Source organism: Canis lupus, chromosome 25 (genome assembly GCF_003254725.2).
Source record: "Canis lupus dingo isolate Sandy chromosome 25, ASM325472v2, whole genome shotgun sequence".
In the NCBI taxonomy this organism is placed as follows: Eukaryota; Metazoa; Chordata; class Mammalia; order Carnivora; family Canidae; genus Canis; species Canis lupus.
Genome location: NC_064267.1, coordinates 18,342,410 through 18,364,469, shown reverse-complemented (window position 1 = coordinate 18,364,469; position 22,060 = coordinate 18,342,410). Strand labels below are relative to the sequence as shown.

The window sequence follows — 22,060 nt, the reverse complement described above, 5'->3', positions numbered from 1 at the left end:
CTGGAAATGAATTAGCAAATAATATTCAAGTTTATTTTTCACCATATACTTAAAACCATACAAAATAACATGTTACTTACTTTGAACATAAAATCATCTTAAGAGGAAAAACATTTCTTGCAGATTCCATCTCATGTTCATACACAGTAAATATCAAGTGGTTACACTGGGGAGAAATTACTCAAACATTATGTAAGTATAATCTGCACTATTATGTGTTATCTATTTAAATTTATTTAAATATAGGGTAGAAAACAGGTGCTAAACTAAGTCATTGATGAAAATACTTTGTCCCGGACATGTATGCCAGGATGGCTGGATGCCAACACATGTTCTAAAAAAGGGTTTTGAAAAGTCTAAAAACAGACGAGTTAAAAAATTTTTGTCACATTTTAAAAATGTGCAAAATTTCCTGTTTGATTACCACCAGCTATAAGAAATCAGGCTGTAGAAACAGAAAACACAAAAACAAAGCTTAAGAAAAGTCATTAAATCTCATTTCTCAACTTTTTATGCCTCCACATCATTTGTTAATACAACATACTCTTATCAGCAAAAGCTCCAGATGCCTGTGCTGTCTCATCAGAGCCCAAGAGGACTTCACACCTCTCCTTGGCAAGGAATTACAGGGTCTGAATGGTGTGTGAATCTCAGAACTCCATGCAATTCCCGGCAGTCCCATTTTAAAACCATATTTGCTACTCATGTTATTTGCCATTTTCAGTCACCATCAGGGTTTGTTAAACATTCCCAGTAATTCTGCATTCATTATATTCAATTTTGAGACAAAACTGTGAGGTATAATAAAATCTCATTTGGGTTCTGCTAATAACATTCAGTATGATCTTGGAAAAACAGCCTGTTCACTAATTCAACAAACCGCAGTAAGTACCTATAGGAGAGTCCTGATGCCTTAGGGAATTCACAATAGTATCCCTCAATATCTTGGAGGGCCCAAGATTTGCCTATTAGATAAGAATCATTTAATTCTAACAGAAACTTTAACTGAACATGTTCATAGACTAATAATCACCACTATGGTAGAACACAAACTAGGTAGGTTTTTAAAAAGACTCCCCAGTAAAAAGTATGGACCAAAGGCACAAAATATGGCAGTACATTCCTATTAAGGAATAAAAAACAAAACTGATATAAATCTGGAGTTTTGGTCATTCTAAATTCTGTGATTTTTTTAAAAAAGATTTTATTTTATTTATTTATTCATGAGACAGAGAAAGAGAGAGGGAGAGAGAGAGGCAGAGACACAGGCAGAGGGAGAAGCAGGCTCCATGCAGGGAGCCTGACATGAGACTCGATCCCAGGGCCTCCAGGATCAGGCCCCAGGCCGAAGGTGGCGCTAAACCACTGAGCCACCCGGGCTGCCCAATTCTTTTTGATACTAAAAAATAAACTTCAAATGGTAACAAGAGGTTTAAAATCAGACAAGTTTCATATTTACCAAGGGTCATTTATTTCCTTCCTTCATTTCAGTGGGTTCTATAGGCAACCTGTCTTTGTAATGTGGAGGGCACACTGTTCCCCAAGCTTTCAACAACCTCATATGTAGACCTACTTTATAACCATTAATGCTACATCCATTTATTCTCTCTTCCGTCTTTTGTTCTTTCTACTCTTCCTTATCTCTTTATATTATAATCTTTGTAGATCAAGTACCATTACCTTTCACCTCCCCTTACTGGTCTAATTGGCTCGCCTTTTTATTCTAGCTCTCCTGGAGTCAAATCTCTATGAGTGGCTAAAACGCTTTTCTAATACATAAACTATATCATGTCACTACCTGGCCCAAGCCTTTATGATGATTTCTCATCAAGAAAAAAATCTCAACTATTTACTGTGGCACACACTACTCTACATCTTGCGTTCTCAATGGGGTAGTATTGCCCCCAGAGGGAGATAGTTGAAGGTGGGAGCAGGGGAGGGCAAAAATCTCCAACATATAAAAGCATAGATAACAGATATATTTATATAAACAGTTGAGTTAAAATTTCATGAAGGGGGGGGTCAAAAAATTTCATGGGGGACCTGAGAGGAATCAATGAAGGGAAAAAAGGGGGTTAAGAAACACCCTTGCTTTGTTCACTGAATTCCAGCAACATTTTCCTACCCCGTGCTATAAATTAACGCCCTCAGCTTGAATTAGGGTCACAAACTTCAACACCTCCAATGTTTCAAGTCCCCTCCTTCTGATCATTCAGATTACCAATCAGCTCTAATGTCTCCTCAAAGAAGCTTCCTCTGACTATCCTAGCTACAACGGACTTGTCCCTTTCCCCAGCCCGGCTGTATCTTGTGTTTGTGAAACAAAACGTTTATTCTCCAGTAATACATTGGAGAGAGAATACTCCACAAGTATGACGAATATTGAAGGATGTAGGTGGAAGAAATGACCTCTGAACAAGGAGACTTTAGTTCTGCTAACAGCAAACTGCTCATTTAAGTCCCTGGGCAAACAATGTATACATCATTGTTAAAAGCTACTATCTGAAGATATAATTTTTAATGAAAAAAATAATTTCATTTTGCTCTGAGTGTTCAAACTTACATAATAATTCACTGAATAGGGAAGCCTGGGTAGCTCAGGGGTTGAACATCTGCCTTTGGCTCAGGTTGTGATCTCAGGGTCCTGGGATGGAGTCCCACATCGGGCTCCCCGCATGGAGCCTGTTTCTCCCTCTACCTATGTCTCTGCCTCTCTGTTGCTCATGAATAAATAAAATCTTAAAAGAATAATTCACTGAATAAAAACCACAATTCTTTGGGAATATATACAAGTGTCCTTTAGTTATTTTATTAATTCTAAGTAGAACCAACCTCAAATATAGCTTAGAGCCTCCATGCTCTTTGGTTTGTAAATGAAGTATCTACCTCCCTCCAGTATTTCCATATAAGATTTGAAATTCAAAGTGATATTATAATATGAACACCAAAAATGGGAATTCTTCTAGAAAATTTTGTTTCTTCCTACTCTTGATATTTAAGAAACAAAATTCAAGTTAGCTATTTGGGCACAGCAATGTTAATGCCCATTCCCATCACTGGAGAACTGTGGAAATTTTTTAAATGAAAGATTTCTGATGAGTGTAATACCCTCCTTCTCTACCACAAAAAACTAAGCTAACCATTATTAAATTGAGCATAATGTCTCTCATAAGGTAAACTGTTAATGTTCACCACGTCATTTTAAAAATCTAACGTACTGGGACACCTGGGTGGCTCAGTCAGTTAAGCATCTGACTCTTGGTTTTGGCTCAGGTCATGATCTCAGGGTCATGAGATTGAATCCCACACCAGGCTCCACACGCTCAGCAGAGTATCTGCTGGAGATTATTTTTTTCCCTCTGCCCCTACTTGCCCATCACACTCTCTCGCTTCCTTCTATAATAAACTTTTTAAAAATCTAGCATATTGATAACCCTCTCGAAGACAATAGAGTTTAATTAAACAGGCATCTACTTAATGTAATCTGATATTTAAAGCACAAGACTTTAGGTCTCTAATTCCTAGAATTCTTATTAGCTAACTTTAGACATCAAAGCTCTCCCAAATTCAATTACATAATTTCTATTTCAAAACTTCTAAACACCTGCAACAATCCCATCAGTTTTTATTAACCCCTGATCTTGACTGACTTTATGTATTTGGTTGGGTACTGCAAGGAATAAAGTTAAATTCTTACTGTTCAGAGTTAGGATAGGGAACACCTTAAAAAAAAAAGTTAAAAAATATACTAACCGTAACCAAGCAATTTAACTGGTAGAAATTTTATCCTATATACACATTTATACACATGCTTTATAACACATGCATGTAACAGGTGGGGGAGGGGAAGAACATCAACTAATCACTGGCCAAAAAAGATCTGTAACATACCTAACAATGACCTAAAACAACAGGTGTAAAAACAACGGATCTCTCTCACATATCCATTTGTAACAATCTCCAAAACGGAGTATCTGAGGAAATACATAAATGGCAAAAGTGTGTACCATGTCTTTATGTATGTATCAAGAATGAATACAAATATGCCTGTAGTGCATAGAAATTTCTAGGATACACAAGCAATTAGTAACAATGATTATACCTGGACAGAGAAGCTGGGCAACTGGTAGACATGGCATGGAGAAATTTACTTTCACTACATACCATACTTCCACATTTGTATATCACATATTTATTATTATTCAAATAATTCAAAAAATATATTTACTAGTTTATGTATCAGCCGTATTTGAAGGCTGGTTGATTTTTATTAGGTGTTAACATGCTAAGGGTTATTTCCAGATCTCAAACAAGTATTTGTTCTGAATGGTCCTTTGTATCTCCCATGCCTAAGCAAAAACATTCTCATCCTTCCCAATTAGTTTATCTTCTATACATTTCTCTTCTCCAAACTCTCTGTAACACTTAATTTTGGACAACAGATTTCATGTGTAGTATGTGAAGTCACCCAAATATAACCAGCACCGCCACTGAGGTGAACACACATTTTAAAAACTGGGTAATGGAGTATGTGATAATCTACTCCATGTGATGTTCCAGATCAATCACAACAAAATGCATTTTTATTGATAACAAAGATTCCAAGACTTACTTTATGTGTTAATTTTTCCTTTCTTCTGCCTGCCTCACACGTCATGCAAATATAAGTTTCAAATTATTCAAAAGTGCTGCTCCTACGGGTGTTTACCATCCTCTTGTTTTCCTTTAGGCCTTTTCTTCATCCCTGTATCATAATTATTGTGCTATATTCCATTCCTCTGCCACCAGAATTTGGAATTACTCAACAACAGGAGCACTTTGTATCTACCCTGCCTGCACTGTATGCCTTAAGTCTTAAGCAAAGGTAGACCACATTGAGAGTCTTAGTCTTAAATGTACCAAATACTTAATGAATAGAGCAGATGGTCCATGTCATCTGATCTAGGTGCTCCTAGATCATGAATAACTAATTCTGCAGTAGGTATTCATGATCTAGGAGCACCTCTATTTTATACTAACCTATGCTCTTTCCAAATGTAACACTGATGTAATTCCGTACAATTAATTCATAGGCCCCAACCATTTTTTTAAAAACTTTACAAACCATATACATGTTAGCATATATCCAAGTATGACAGAACACACAAAGATTATATTAGCATTTTAATACCTAAGTTATTTTTAACGATGTGACAAAATTCTAGAAAACTCACTGTAGTACTAGCACCCATGCTATTGTGTATGCATATGTTCAAGTACTATCCAAAATAAAATAATTATTAAAGAACAAACAAAAATAGTTGCTGCCAAATTCTCCAGTGTTCATTTAATGATGATCCAGCAAAGAGAACATACAATCCAGAAGAGCACTAAGGCTCTATTGGATAGTTTTGATGCAGCTGTTCTAGAGTGCAACAGCTCAGATTGGAGCAGGAAAAAAGTAAGCCTCCACGGGAATCCTGGGATGAGGAGGGACACAAAAAGTAGGATGATGAGCATGGGAAATAAATGAAATGTGGGATCCCTGGGTGGCGCAGCGGTTTGGCGCCTGCCTTTGGCCCAGGGCGCGATCCTGGAGACCCGGGATCGAATCCCACATCAGGCTCCCGGTGCATGGAGCCTGCTTCTCCCTCTGCCTGTGTCTCTGCCTCTCTCTCTCTCTCTCTCTCTATCATAAATAAATAAAAAAAAAATTAAAAAAAAAAAAAAAAAAAAAGGAAATAAATGAAATGTTAAAGACACTGAATGTCAGGGAAAAAATTTATGAAGAATTTATACAAATTAGTTCAAATAGCAATTATGGTCTTAAAAACCAATTCTCTTTCCACACTAGTGAGTGTGGAAATATAACTAAAGTTCAAGTAAATATTAAAATACTTAGGGGTAAAAAAAAAAAAAAAAAAAAAAGGAAAAAAAAGAAATACTTAGGGGTGCCTGGGTGGCTCAGTAGGTTAAGAATCCCAACTGTTGATCTCAGCTCAGGTCTTATCTCAGGGTCCTGAGTTCAAGTTCCACATTCACTGGGCCTTAAAATAAACCAAAAACTAAAAAACACATATACACACTCTTGTATTTTACATAGTACATATTAGCTATATAAAAAAAATGTTATTAGAACTTTGGCTAACCTGACTTAATTTATTTGTCCTCCTTGTAGATGTTAGATGACATGTACCACTGTAACATGTTGATTACTAACTAAATTTGTGCCATAATGTAAACTGGAAAAATTTTAAATCATCCCCAGTATTTAGACATTTATCTCCCAACTTTTCATCAGCTCTGAAGGATGGGGAAGAAATGGCAAAACAGGAAGTTTTCTTTAGATTCCACAGACTCAGTGGCATTCCCTTTTTCCTAACTTAATTTCCATTTACTATAAAATATATTAAAGATAAAAATCAAAATGCAGGAACTCAGTAATGTCAACAATATAAGTACGAAGAATGTTCATTTATCTTCTTGGAAATATTTCAAAATATTATTGTAAAGGTAATTCAGAAAAGCAAATAGTGGCTCTTTTAGAAGTGATTTTAAAAGTCCCTATAATCCATCAAAATGAACAGTAATGAATGTTAACTCAAAGACCATGATAAAGGAATGGAAGGGAATTAGTAGCCTTTAAGAAATCCTTTAGGGTATTGGAATAATTACTCCATCTTAAATAGGAGCTGTTAATAAAAGACCAAAAGTTTCTTCAAACTTTGTATTACATGCCTTTTCTCTCCCAATGTTTTTATTTTTTTTAAAGGTTTTATGTATTTGAGAGAGCGCACAACTGAAGGGAGTGGTAGGGGGGAGAGAAGCAGGCACCCCACTAAGCAGGAAGCCTGATGCGGGACTGGATGCCATGACTCTGGGATCATAACCTGAGCAGAAGGCAGATGCTTTACTGACTGAGACACACACAGGTGCCCCTCTCCCAATATTTGAACAAGTTTTTTCAGCTCTTGATACAATACCCAAGTTATGTATAAAAGAGGACTAGGTACGTGTTCCCTTCATAACATCCAAGCTTTATTGAATGAATTCTCCTGGAAATCTTAACTCTTTACTAGAGAATTACCATGATCAGAACTTCAGCATCTCTACAAGTGTTATCTGAGGACCACATATAAAAATGTGTATGGACAATCACATCAACAATGAGCTGCACTTTAATAGGGTACCCTCCTGAACAGCTGCTCTTTGCAGTGGACCTGTCCTACTTTTGCCGCTTCTAATCTTCTCGATTTATACCAACGTTAAAAAAAGGTAGGAGAGAAGGGTGCCTGCATGGCTCAGTCTTAAGTGTCTGCCTTCGGCTCAGGTCATGATCCCACGGTCCTGGACTTGAGCCCTGCATCTAGCTCCCCACTTAAGGAAGAGTCTGCTTCTCCCTCTGCCCCTCCCGCACTCACACTTTCTCTTGCATGTGCTCTCAAATAAAATCTTAAAAAAGAAAAAGGGCAAGAGAAAAACAAACATGTAAACTCTTAAAACCAGGAGCTTTCATTTTACACTCAATTAGAAAAACAAATGTTCTTTTTCTGGAAATATAATAGGATTTGGACACATCAGGAGGGTTTTCTTAAGATGGGGAGGGGCAGGAGAGGGAGAGAATCTTAAAGGAGGTTTCATGCACAATGGAGAGCCTGACACAGGGCTTGATCTCACAACCCTGAGATCAAAATCAAGAGTCAGCCACTTAACTGAGCAACCCAGGCACTCTGGACATCTCAGGAAGGCTGAAATGTCCAGTTCCTCTGGTCTCCTGAATGCTTACAGTTCCACCAACACCAAAACACCACTGTATTTCATACACCCAATGCACAAAACACTTTTTTGAGTTTTTGTTTTTTGTTTTTTTTAAACTGGGACGCCTGGATGGCTCAGCGGTTTAGCTCCTTTGGCCCAGGGCGTAATCCTGGAGTCCCAGGATCAAGTCCCACATCGGGATCCCTGCATGGAGCCTGCTTCTCCCTCTATGTCTCTGCCTCTCTCCCCTCTCTGTGTCTCTCATGAATTAATAAATAAAATCTTAAAAAATAAATAAAAATTAAAAAATTTAAGAATCCTTAGTGTTAAAAATGTGTCTTCATGCCACCAACCTCACCCATTCTCCAGCCTCTAGGTCATCCATTTGAAATTTCTCCCTTCACATTTCCTCTCTCCCTCCCTCCCTAGCTCTTAGTACTTTCTTTAGATATATTTCTATATAGGTATATGTAAGGGTACACATTCTCCTAAATTCTATTTAAAAACTGGGCTATTAACTCACATTCTCCACTGGCTCTTCTTGCTCTTACCTTCAGTACAACGACAATGACAGAACTAAGAATTTATCATTTCTTCCCATGATTTCTCTTGCCACCCAATGGACTTCAAGCTCAAAGAAGGTTAAGGACCAACTGTATTTTCTTTACTATTATATGTACAATGTTGCTGAGACAAAAATGCTCAATAACAATTTAGGGAATGCATATGCAAACTGGGATTCTCATCCACACACTTCAATTGGTACTGACACTACATTTAAATCTATGCCATTACTCTTCTGATGGTCTTCTGGATTTTCCCTCAGACTGGTTGAAGAAATACTGAGTGTCAAATGTTATGCTACAATACTGGAAACACTGGTAAGAGATGAATAAAATGTAGGCACAATGAGCAAATTAGTAAATATCATATACTGAAAGTGACAGGAATGAAAATTTTATTGGGGACTCTTTCTTTTGAAACCTATAAAAATATCTGGGGAGACAGAGGAACGACTTTAGAGTTTAGTGAACAAGGGGTAGAAAGTAGATGAGGTTGGAAAGGTAGAGGCGCCTGGCTGGCTCAGTTGGTAGAGTGTACAACTCTTGATCTTGAGGTTGTGGATTTGAACCCCATGCTGGGTAGAGATTACTCCAAAAAGATCTTTAAAAAAACCATGCTTTGGAGTAGAGATTTCTTCAAAAGGATCTTAAAAAAAAAAAAAAGCCCCAGGGCCTACAATACAGTTGAATATATGAAATATATGAAAGTATATTTTATATGAAATATATAAATATATTTTTGGGGGGAAGATAGTACAACTGGGGCCTCAATCTCAATCCCATGACCCTGAGATCACCATCTGAACCAAATTCAAGAGTCAGTCGCTCAACTGAGCCACCCATGTGCCCCTATAGTTGGGTTTTAATTTAAATGGAAAACTACTGCATCTAAAAAGCAGAGTCATCTAATTCACACTCTAAAAGGGTGCACTAGATACTATGTGGAAAATAAATTACAAGAACCAAAGTAAAAGCAAGACAAGTTAGGAGGGTATTACAGACACCTTCAGTTACAAATGACTGTGCCTTGAGAAGACGTATTTTACCAGCAGAGTTTTAGAATTCCAATAATCCACCAGTTACTCAAACCAAAATGTTTTTACAAATCCAATACCTTCCTCTACCTCAAGCAACTAAATATCCCAACCCAATCCTGAACACACTTACCTTCTGTGTTTCAGTTAATGTTTCTCTGCACCATCACCCCATCATTCAAACTAGAAAAACAGAACACTTTTCATCTTCCCCTCTTCCACCAAACTAGTCTATTAAGATCACTCTACTTCTGAATCATTGTCTGGAATCTGAACAATCATCACAGACACTAAAGATCTTTCCAAATAACATGTGGAGGGTGGAGAGTGTGGGAGAGAACCAATGATCTATGTTCTCTGCTTTCTGATCCACTTAATTCTTGTCCTGATACCCAGGACCTAAAAGGTAAAAATCAAAATTCAATTTAGATCAGTTTCATCTGAACACTTTTTCCCTTTTCTACTCTCCCCTCCTACACTAGACAGCTCCTTATTAACTGTTCACTTATTAGTCCTTCTGACTACACCATTCCATCATCCCACAACCCACCCCTTCCTTATCATCTACCTCCAAAAACCCTACAGCTGACAAGTACTTACTCACCTTAATGACCTGCTCAAAAGTATCTTAGTGAATTCTTCCCAGTCTTCCCAAGGTAAGTGGATACTTGCTTCAAGGTTTTCAGAACATTTCCTATTCCTTTCCTTCCTATCAACTGGCCTTACACTTTGCTTGCATAAAATCATTAAATTCTAAATCCCAAGAGCACAAGGACCATATTTTCTTCATTTTATATTCTCATGTAAACACCATGTGTTGCCCTAAACTGGTGTCAATCATTTGCTAAAAAAACATTTAATCAGGATGTACTATAAAATGAGGATAAGCCACAAATGGTAAGATCCTTATTCTCCTAGAGCTGACATCGTGGAGAGAATGAAATAAACATGAACACAAAAACTTCAAAGATTTTAAGAGAAATCTTGTATGACAATTTTTGGACTTAAATTTTATAGAGTATAAGTAGATAATAAACAAAAAAAGGGGGAACAAAAGTGAAAGGAATAAATGTAAACTTAATGTGCACAATTTACTTCCTAAAACTGTTATTCAAATTTCTTTCTTGCACTCCTATACAAACACTAAGCAATTATACTACCAGGAAATCAATCTCACTAACACCCAATGGTGAATACATAAACTCTAGATAGAGTTCAACTCAAATTATTAATTTTTTAAAAAGATAAAAATAACTGAACTGCATAATTACACCATGTAATGAGATTCTGGGATTACATTCACATAAGGAAAAGAAAAATTTGACAAAGTTACTATTATAAACCAGCACTATCTGGAAGAAAAATAATGCAATGTAAGAAATTTTAAATTTCTAAGTACATTAAAGAGAAAAAAAGCAAGAGATGAAATTAGCTAAATATATTTTATTTAACCCAATATATCCAAAATATATTTCAACAATCATATTAAACACTGAGATAGTTTACATTCATTTCTTCATACCAAGTCTGCAATTCTGTACTTTACACATCTAAGTCAGTGGTAAATTCTCTCCAATATTTATGTGTATTTAGATTTCATTGTATTTAAGATGCAAAAGGAAATTTGCATACCCAAGTTGTTCCAAATATGCTAAACACACTGTATTGCTATATCCAACTTAATTACAATAAAATTAAAAGTCTTAATCTCACTAGTCCCATTCCAAAGAGTCAACAGTTCACACATGGCCACCACAATGAACAGCACAGCTCCAACAGACTTATGACTTCCACTTCATCTATTACATGTTGTCTTTTATCAGCGCAGACTAAATTAAACAATGTTGTCCCTCTGTCTCCTGAGATAAGCATTTTCCAGTCCTTTTACCTAAAACAGAAGCTGTCATTTTTTCTATCCTTTTTACCTCATAAATTATTTCGACTCTTATTTGTTCTTCTAGGTCTAGAACACTAGTGCCATAGGAACGGAGGGTTGTTCTACTCTGTGCACAGCTAATCTACAGTGCCCAAACTGCAAGAAACGGTCAATATAGCAACTGTAGAAAACCAGCATTGAACACTTTAAGTGCTAAATTATTTAACATGTACATCATACTTATGTGATCTATAAAAGAGACTAGAAATTGCTTGTGACAGTAGCTTGGTTCAAGTAGCTGCAAAATAATTCAAATTTTAAGATCTATAATTGCAATTAACCTAGAGATTGCTCTCATCCACTAAGAGATCTCAAAGATCATAATATGAACCTAACTACATCTTAGTTTACCTCAGCTCTAACATTGTAGCATGAATACCGGGACATAAAATCTACTCCCCTAAAAATATGAACATACTATCTAGGCAAGGCAGAAATTAACAATCTGAACACTTGTTTTTTTATATACTTCCTATCCCTAAAATTTGGAACACACCATTTTCCAAAACATTCTGATCTCCTCTAATATTTTAAAAGATTTACTGGTTCCAGATAAAAGTCAATGTACCATAATATAAAGAAACAAAAAAATAAGGTTTTTTGAATTTTCCTAATTAATCATCATGCATAATTCTAAATAGTAGCAACAGATCAAATACAAATCTAAAGTTTTTATGCCTGCCTAGTAGGATGACAGCAGCTGTTAAATATGGGGTCAGGTGTGCAGGGATTATATAAAAGTCCTCTTTATATGTGGTTGTTCTTTCCAAGTTTGTTACCCATAATCTGGAAGCAGACGACACTCCTGACAAATGGTCAGAAGGTCAGTAGTAGCTTACTGCTATATCACAATGCCTTTAACACTCACCTCACTCCATCTCATTACATAGGCATTTTATCACCTCACACCATCACAGGCAATGCGTACAGTACAATATTCTGAGACAGAGGCCAAGTTCACATAACTTTTATTACAGTATACAGTTACAATTATTGTATTTTTCATTAGTCATTACTGTTAATCTATTAATACTACTGTGCCTAATTTATAAATTAAACTTTATCGCAGACATGCATGGAAATGGGGGGGAAAAGTATATATATGGTTTGGTACTATCTGCACCTTTAGACATGTATGGGGGGGGGGTGTCTTAGAATTTTAATTTTCCTCTTCAGATAAGGAGACACTATTATATAGGGAAACCATAATCTGAGCCAGAAAACTTCAGTAATGTATAGTTTAAGAGCTTCCTTTTTCAAATTTTATTTTTCTGAATTTGTGTACCTAAAAAAATAAAGTTAAGCACTGATTTTTGTAGAACTATAATTCACTTGTAGTGTCCAAGTACTACCACAGAAGTTAATCATTTCTTCAAGAAAATTAGTAATAAATTACTGAACAGGAAAAATAAATGTGTAATAAATCTATTCACGTAATTTTAAATAGATGAAATGACGTTTTACTCTCATTAGACTGCACCAAAATTCCTCAATTGGAAAAGAGTTAATAAGCCACCTTGGGGGAAGAAATCTAGTAGTCTCTTAGGACCTGGGTTTCCACAGAGTAAGGAATCTGACTTAAGAAAGAATGAGGGAGGAGTAGGTTGGTGCAAAGTTAAAAGATAAAAGAGTAGATGAATTGACTTCCTTGTTGACAGATATGTAACCTCTCAGAGTCAAACCCATTTCTAGTCCACAAAATACACAAAATGCTTGGTCAGTGTGATTTCCTGGCAAAACTAGCATAAATTACATTATGCTAGTTCAATCTTTGGGAAGCAAGACAGGCACCTAGGTGATATCTAAATTACTATTATAAACAAGTCTGCTTGGGTGGTTTAGTCCAGTAAGCATCTAACTTCAGCTCAGATCATGATTCCTAGGGTCCTAAATTTGAGCCTTGCACCAGGCTCCCTGCTCAGCAGGGAGTCTGCTTCTCCCTTTGTCTCTCTCTGTGCACACTCTCCCCCCTTCTTTCTCAAATAAAATCTTAGAAAAAGAAAAAAAAGTCTACCTCCTTTCCTATACACAGATACTCTTAGAAGACATACACCACATGTTCTAGAAACTACCTAAGATATTCAGAAGGCTACAAACCAGGTGATTGTTTCTTTGCATCAACATAGTCAAAAACTTTTGAAAAGAACCATAATCAATATACTATGTCCTCTCATTATGGCCCAATTTAATTGTTTTAGTGTACTGCATAATTCTGAATAGACTTTGAATCATATATATGTATGTTAATCTTTGTAAAGTCTCACAAGCCAGGCTCTAACTTTTTACCATAAAATTACTCAACAATTTCCATTTATTGAACTCCTTGACGGCATTACTTTCTAAAATGACTAATGCAAATGCAAGTTTAAAACCAAAAGGAAACTACAATTTAATAAATATACTCATGGTCTTTAGAATATGCATTTATCAAATCTTTATCTTCAATCTAGAATAGCTAAAGACCAGTTCACAAAAGAGAAAGGTTGAGCCATCATTTTAATCCACCAAAATGGTGTCACTGTATTCATATTTATCAACATAGTGAGCAAAGACTAAGTTTTCTAAAACCTTCACCTGTCAGGCATATGCATCTTCAAGATTTTTTTAAGATTTTTTTTTTTCTTAAATATCCACAACACCCAACGTGGGGCTCAAACTCACAATCCCAAGGTCCAGCAAGAGTCCTACAGCCAGCCAGTGTCCCAAGCATCTTCAAATATACTGATACTGAAACATTATCACACTGTTTCATTTCTCATGCTGGTGTAAGTAGTTGCAAATCAGTTACGTGCAAAAGTTTTATAAAATTTTCAAATTGTACTTTTCTATATTCACTTGAAATAACTAGGCTTGTGACACAAAAATGAAATCCTAGTTCAAATGAAGGTAATAATTACATATATGCAAAAGATTTAGTACTCAATAGCCATGAGAGTGCCTACTTAAAAATAATGGACTTTTTGCAGTACTTATCAACTGGCAGTAGCTGGAAGTTTTTGAATGGTTTCAATGATTGGCCAGGGATCCTAAGCAGCATATAATGTACCAGGACAATCACCTATGCCACCACCAAAAATCAACCAACCAAAAATGTTACTGTGATTCTTTTAATATTTTAGAACAGAAATTCTCAAAGAGGAGTCCCCAAGCCCAATGTCAGATCATCAGGGAACTTGTTAGAAATGTACATTACTCAGCCACACCTGAGACCAGCTGAAATCAGAAGTTGTGGGATGGGGCCCAGAGATATTTTAATAAGCCCTCCAGGAGCCTCAAGGCACACTGAAGTTTGAGAACCTCCAATCTGAATGCACGTTCATGGCTGCTGGTGTTTAATCTTGAGCAGGGATTTTGTTGTTCCACTACTGTATCTCTGCCTTAGGAAAGGGCACAAGAGCAAACAGTAGGACCCCTCAATACATTCTGGTACAAGGGATATAGTACAATTCTGAATAACATGGCTCAGAATACATGAAATTCTGTATGACTGAGAAAGTATCATTTTGCAAACAATTACTCCGATTTTTATGTTCACTTTGCTAAACTGCTAGTTCCTACTGTTTAAAATATTCTACTCCCCCCCAAAAAATATTCTACCCACTCCATCAACATGCAAATATTCTAAGCAATTCTAAAAAATTAGCATTAAAGACTAAGTAACCACTGAGCAAGTTACTACTGCCTCCAACACTTTAAAAGGTGAGAAATTAAAAGAGTATTACTATGTGTGAGATCGCTTACTTTTTTCATTACATAAAAACACTAGGCAACATTTATAAATCTAAGCAATGTGTTACATTTGATACAGATTTAATGTTATCTAATCTGAAAATAGCCTGAAGAAAAATTAACTGTAATTATTCTGACAAAGCATACAACAATAATTTGCAGAAAATAAATTGTTCACATAAGCATACAAAAATAAAAATATAAATAACTCATAGGCTAAAGTTGGCAAAGTTAATAGTGATAAGATTATATATGATTAAATCCCAAAACATACCTAAACTCTCATTCACATTCACAAAAGTCTGGCAGGTTGACATTTTGCATAAATAAGATGGAACAAGGACGAATAGGTCTTAAAATATCCAGTCACAGATATAAATATAAAACATATTATTGTAGCTACTCCTTTAGGTTTTGACACTACCTCATATCCATGTATTTCCTAACTTAAATATCTGAAATGTTCATTTCAGAGCTAGAAACAAATTTTAGATACAAATACCAATTCCAAAGTCTTCAACACTACCAAGAACACATTTATATAGATCATTAAGAAACTCTAGGTCCATTACATTACAACTCAAGTAAAGTCCACATATTACTATTGAAGTAATGCCGGAACCTTGTTTTTAATTAATAAAAACCACTTATTGACAATATTTTTTAAAAAAATAAGTTGAAAATTTAAAAATCATGTATTCCTGCTAAGTACACTAATTAATTCTTCACTAATTAGTCTTAACTTTGAGGTGGAAGTGCCTTACATGAAATTTGGGTGATTATATTTTATAAATAGAACTGAAATTTTATGTACATGTATAAGCAGAATACCATCTTTTAAAATCCATTTCATTAATTCAGAAAGAAACAGTAATTCTAACAAGATTTTTATATAAACACAGTCAACAAAATCTAGTAACTGTTGCAGAGGGGGGAGGAGTTGGTAAGATAACAGTGAGTGATTCAAACAATAAGACAATATACTTGAAAAATAATTATTTAAAATGTGTACTACAAACTCTGACTAGATTAATGCAGTATATTCCATCTAGAAAATATAAGCTTCTTTTATTGAAAAGGAAAACTATATGAAAAAACGAAGAGGAACCCCTGGAGGTATTTAAAATCTAAATTATGGTTATATGGAAAAAGACAAGAAGTACAGTAATATTCCCAAGGTAACGCATTCTGGTTGTGTCTTATAAAGATTCAAACTTCAATTATTGTTTTTCAGTAATCAAGAAAACAAAATTTCAAGATGCTTTTTCTGTACTTAGAAGACAGTGGTTTTGACCAAAAAAAGCTAATATATAATACATAGATTGTAATCAGATACTATTAAAACAATTTAATATCAGATACTATAAAAATAATTAAATTCTTCACTATTTCTCCAGAGTGAGATTCTATAAATTACTTGTCCATATTCAACTGGGAAGCTATGCGTGGCTCCACTTTACACAACAGTGAAAAACAATTATGTAAAATGAGCGCACTAAAATTGCTTCCTGTTTTTTAAAAAATTTAGCTCTGAAGGGTACAGGAAAGGAAATAATACTCTTGTCCAGTACGAAATTACTCTCAATTTATTTAATCATTTGTTTAGGATGAAACAAACCCATCAATTTCAGTGATGGACTTGCTCCTTACTTTGAAGTAGTTCCCACCTCTTCCCCCACCCCTGGCCCCAAATAAGTCCATGTCTACAAATATCTATGTAGGAAGTAAGCACAGGAAAATATTTACAAGTATTTAATTTAGGAGTTAGATATGTGGGTGTTCACTAACTTACTTTTGAAAATGTTAAGTCTGATTTTTCAAATCATTACCACCCTCTTATTATTTCAGGAACATATTTTAACATGTTATTGGATATTATAATGTAACAACACACAAAAAACATTTAAATACCCAGTACTCCCCAGGAAATTTCCTCTATTTTTGCAAAATAATGTATCCCTTTTATTTCTGAGAGTCCCATTTGACACTAAATTTCAAACCTTTCTTAAAAGAGCTTAAACATAATTTCATCACATTCATAAGACATTTTTTTTTCAATCACACACTTATTTCAATCACACATATATCTTTTCCTCATTCAGAATCTAGGCTGTAATTATCAACAAAACCCCAAACATTAATTAATGACCATTAATCATTCAGACTAATACTTTGCAATTACTATAAACCTTACATATAAACACCAAGTTACTGAAATATTCAACAAGTATGTTTTTTAATAAAACATAAAGATGTAATTTCAATTAATACTTGAGAAACAAGATCCAATATATTTCATTAATGTCCTAGATAATTTCTATTTCTAGTAAATGGCAATTCTGGTGAAAACGGTTATTTTTTCCCTAATATTCCTGATACTGTTGGGTTAAAAACAAATATTTCATCTCTTTCACTGAAAGCTCAGTATTTTAAATAGAAAAATCCAAAAATTCAAGGAATAATAAATTGGGCTTTATGACAAATGGGTGAAACAAAAGTTCTTTAAAAATTAGATCTGTCGGGGATCCCTGGGTGGCTTAGCGGTTTGGCGCCTGCCTTCCGCCCAGGTAGTAATCCTGGAGTCCCAGGATCGAATCCCACATCGGGCTCCCTGCATGGAACCTGCTTCTCCCTCTGCCTCTCTCTCTTTCTCGCCCTCTCTCTCTCTCCCTGTCTCTCATGAATAAATAAAAAATCTTTAAAAAAAAAATTAGATCTGTCAAGAAGAAAACCTAAATTATTTGTCTTCAAAACAAACAAAAATGGGGAAATTTTGACAAAATAATTAGGAAAATGGGTGTTCCTTTATTTTATGTACATTAATTACATATTAATAGCATATGAATCTAAATCCTACAGACTTTAATCTCAGTGTTTCAAATCATGATACAAAAGGAAACATAATATTGTGGTGTTAGAAGTCTAAGATTGTTTCATATTACCTTTTTATGGAAAGAATTATGGTAGCATATGACAAATCCACACTTATTTAGAAAAGCTAATACTAGTATTTATTTTTGTATCTACTGCTTTTAAGCAAATAACATTCAAATATCTTCCCCAATATGTATGCTAATTCACAAGAAAAAATATTGACTGAACCAGTCACAAAGTTGTTCATACAAAAACACTAAAACCTGAATAACTGGGAGTTCACAGATGCTCCACTTGACTGTCACTCAGAAGCTGATTGTTCCCAGGGTAAACTTGATAAGTACTGGAACAAAGATTTTCTTGATGCAGGGAAAAAGCTGTGTAGAACTCTGTTCTTGGAGCCAGAGTTGAGCCGGACACTAGAATGTTCAGGAGATTAGGACATCTCTGTGCACTGGCTTTCAAATGTTCTTGAATCAATGTTACAGAATTTCACAGCCTTGGCCAAAGACAGCTTGGTATTAACATCAAAGGATCAAGTTTTTCCCACTTTAAACTCAGCTTTCAAGCAAAATACAGTGCTAGAAATTACCTAGGATTATACGAATAAAACTATAGATGATGGGAAAGGTATATTTAGGTACAACAGGTATCATTTAAATCATTTAAATATCAATGTAAAACTCCCTACACTGTAATTAATCAGTTAATTAAAACAAATTCCACTCCATGCCAACTCATACGCATGGAAAATGTGATGAGAACAGTATTTTTTACTGTTATTTTACAATCTCCAAATCATGTTTTCGAAGATTTGCCAAAAACAAAGCCTGTGAATACTGAGAATTTTAGAAAATAATTCCATCCATTCCTGTTTCTAAAAAAGATAATGTGAAATAATAATACACAAGACAAATGTTACAAAAGAATGCACCTCAATTTTGCTTTACAACTGCTTTTATGCAAGATTTTAAATTAACCAAATTCAAATTCCAAATTATGCCTTCCAGCATAAACACACACCATCCAAAAATTAATTTTTACATACTGTTCATTTTAAAACAGAATATTTCATGGAAATGCTAAAAGCATGATACAGTAATACACTGAAATGTTATGTGAGAAATAACCATATTATGATCAATGGCTGATGCATTAGATTTGTAGTTTAAGGTGGATATGTAATTCCTTAAATGTAATTTTAAATTAAATATGGCTAACACACAAAATTTTAAATATAGCAAGGACTTTTAGAATAACAATTATAATGTGATAAAATCTGTTTCTCCCTAGTACTGAAAATCAAAATTCAAAATACGTAGACTGTAGAGGGATCTAATCTGATTCCAATGACCTTAGCCATTCTCAAGTTAATTCCCTGTTTTTATTTCTTTAAATCACCACTTAAACTGTATTCCTTGGAAATACAACTAGCCTATCAGACAAGTTTACTGGAGAGACTTACCAAACTATATGAAGATATTTACAACACCTCAGAATTAATCCATCTATAGTACTTCCATAAACAACATTCTCAGGAAATGCCTAATTTCTTCTAAAGCATACCAAATCCTCACTTAACATCCAACCTAACTGTATTGTTTGATTTTAAAAGAAAATTTAAAGGGTAAGATCCAGATACACCAAATAATGGTAGAAAAGATTAAAAATAGACATTATTTTATAAGCAAAAGAGATTTGCCTCCAAACAGGTTTTTTTTTTCCAAGATTCAAAAGGTTTATTTGAAAAACTCAGCACAGGACAAAGATATCCTTAATATTCCTTCTTAGAATATTTGAATATTCAGAATCTATATGAAATGTAGACAGCGACTCTGATTTCACAGAAAGAACATCAATGGTTTATTACAAATGTAAACCCGTTCCCACACCCCTCCCCAATGCACTATTCTATCTACCCCTATTGACATTAGCTTTCAATAAGCTTCTATCTTTTCAGTGCTACTAAAAAGCAGAAAATCATTTTCATTTTTAAATGGCTGAGATTAATTAAAGCAACCAAAGTATTACTGTTACAGCAAAGTTTAGTGAAACTATGAGAGAACACTACTAGTAACATTTGTAAATTATCCAAAATGATTTCTTTATTGAGATTAACTACATAGACTTCACAGTTCTATGGCATACTTATATTTAGCTAAAGTCACAAACACATTTTAACATTCACAATGATGAGCATCATCATTACCACTCTAATCTACAAAGCTTATGTATGAATAAAGAAAAATACAAAAACCTCAAGTTTTACAAAAGAAAAACTTTAAAGTCTACATACATTAACAATAAAACCATTTCTTCCAGGAAACAAGTAAAAGTATAAAGGCATACCAGAGACGTTTTTTTTTTCCTCTAAGTAAGCCAGGAATGAAAGAATGTTTAATATCTACGACGCTTATTAGGGCCTTCAAAGTTGCCCCCTTGGCTTCCTCTACCAAAACCACCAGGACCACCACTAACAGGACCTACACCACTCATTGGTGCTTGAGGGGTTTCAGAACCTGTTCTACTCCCCATAGGTGATCCCATCTGAGATGATGGTCCTTGCGGAAATCTATCATTGTGCTAATGCCACATAATAAATATGAAGTCCATTTGGAACACGCCAAATGTAAGTGACAAGAAAAATTGGCAAAATCCCAAGTGGTGGTGTCATGAAGTTCAGCAGAAAGTCCAGCAGAATCAGGATCACACATAGAAGGAAGAAAGGAGCAATTTAATTAGTTACTACGTTAAAAAAAAAAAAAAAAAAAAAAGAAAGCATCTGAAGAGTTACAATTGCTAATGCTATGCCCCAATTTCATGAAAAAAAGAACTGATTTTAAGAAGTAATAAGCTACTGCCATTTAAACCTAATCAGTATTACAGTACTGTTCTGATCTTTTTCTGAAGTTTATACTGCATATAAACTGTGATGTGTAATAAAAAAAAATTTTTTTTGAAAATCAAAGAGTAAAACTGGGGAGCAGCATCACATTGAAAAAATAAACATTTAAAAAATTTTAACAGTAATGCTTTTAATGAAAAAGTACTAGTACAAATACGGAAAGAGTTATAATTTCAATATTAAAACTTTTGAGGCGGTTTTCCAGAAAGACTATTAATGGGAATATAGACATAATTTTTTAAAATTCACAATTTATGAACATGTACTACTAATAGCACAATTAAGTAAATACCTGACTCCTATGCTTTGGAAAATTTTACAATAATAACCACATATGCTAATCTCAAAGATTGAACAGAACTCTCCACATGCAGTAGTAAAATATCACTGTGAAAAAGACCAAGGGTGATATTTAAATAAAGATTACAACTTCAGGGGGATGGGTGGGGAAAATGGGCCAGTTAATATTAACTTTTAAGTTACTACGAATGATTATATGCTATAGAAAAACTTAACCAAAGTAGTCAAAGTTTTTACTTAGCTTTCAGACATTTTTCTATAAACTAAAGCCTCCAGAGAAGGAAACAAATACACTAATTATATCATGCGCCATCTGATCATAGTAGATATTATGGCACTGCCTTTTTATCTCCATACACAAACACTCATTAAAAAAAAAAAACTGTTAGCATGTCTAATTTTTCCAAATTTTTAAAAGATTGCATTTAAAGTAAATAAATTTTAAAATGATGAAACATTGTCTCCATCAATTCTAAGACACACATTCACTTTTAACATCTCTGAAATCAGTATGTATTAACAAGTACTCAGTGGAATGTCTGAATTTAATTTGCAGTGCTTTATATGCTATGCAGTGCTATATCAGCATGGCGCCTTAACGTTTGTTTTGATAGTTCCAAAACTATGTTGCCTTTTCAAAATATACACTCAACCAATTTTCCTTTTCTAAATGTTATTTAGAACAATCATTAACAAAAAAAAAACCAAATGAGAAAATGTGTTGCCAATACAATAGCCTCTTTAAACAGTGACAGACTTTAAGGGAAATGAGAAGTTATCAGTCTTGCTACTAGTATTCAAGTAAAAATAAGAACTACTGAAAAATTTTGCTTTTATAATTATTTAACCCACACAAAGATATCTTCACACTCTCAAACCAAGTTATAAACTGTATATTTTAAAATTTTGTAACAATTATAATAATTCTGTAAGACTTCAAAATGTAAATTTAAAGTACACTTTAAAACTTTAATGTACTTTA

The 22,060-nt window shown here is 34.4% G+C and overlaps 1 protein-coding gene across 14 annotated transcripts in view; it reads right to left on the bottom strand.

The window, feature by feature from the left end:
- The window catches only part of PSPC1 (paraspeckle component 1), a 112,104-nt gene that overhangs the window by 19,416 nt on the left and 70,628 nt on the right, over positions 1–22,060 (bottom strand). For 4 of the 14 annotated variants that reach the window (XM_049101093.1, XM_025462797.3, XM_049101091.1 and 1 more), the window contains exon 9: positions 81–20,456. The exons of the other annotated variants lie outside the window; for them this stretch is intronic. In XM_049101093.1, the coding sequence (XP_048957050.1) occupies positions 20,271–20,456 (186 nt within the window). In that variant the 3' untranslated portion in view covers positions 81–20,270. The remainder of the gene's footprint in view (positions 1–80; positions 20,457–22,060) is intronic. 14 annotated transcript variants of the gene reach the window in all.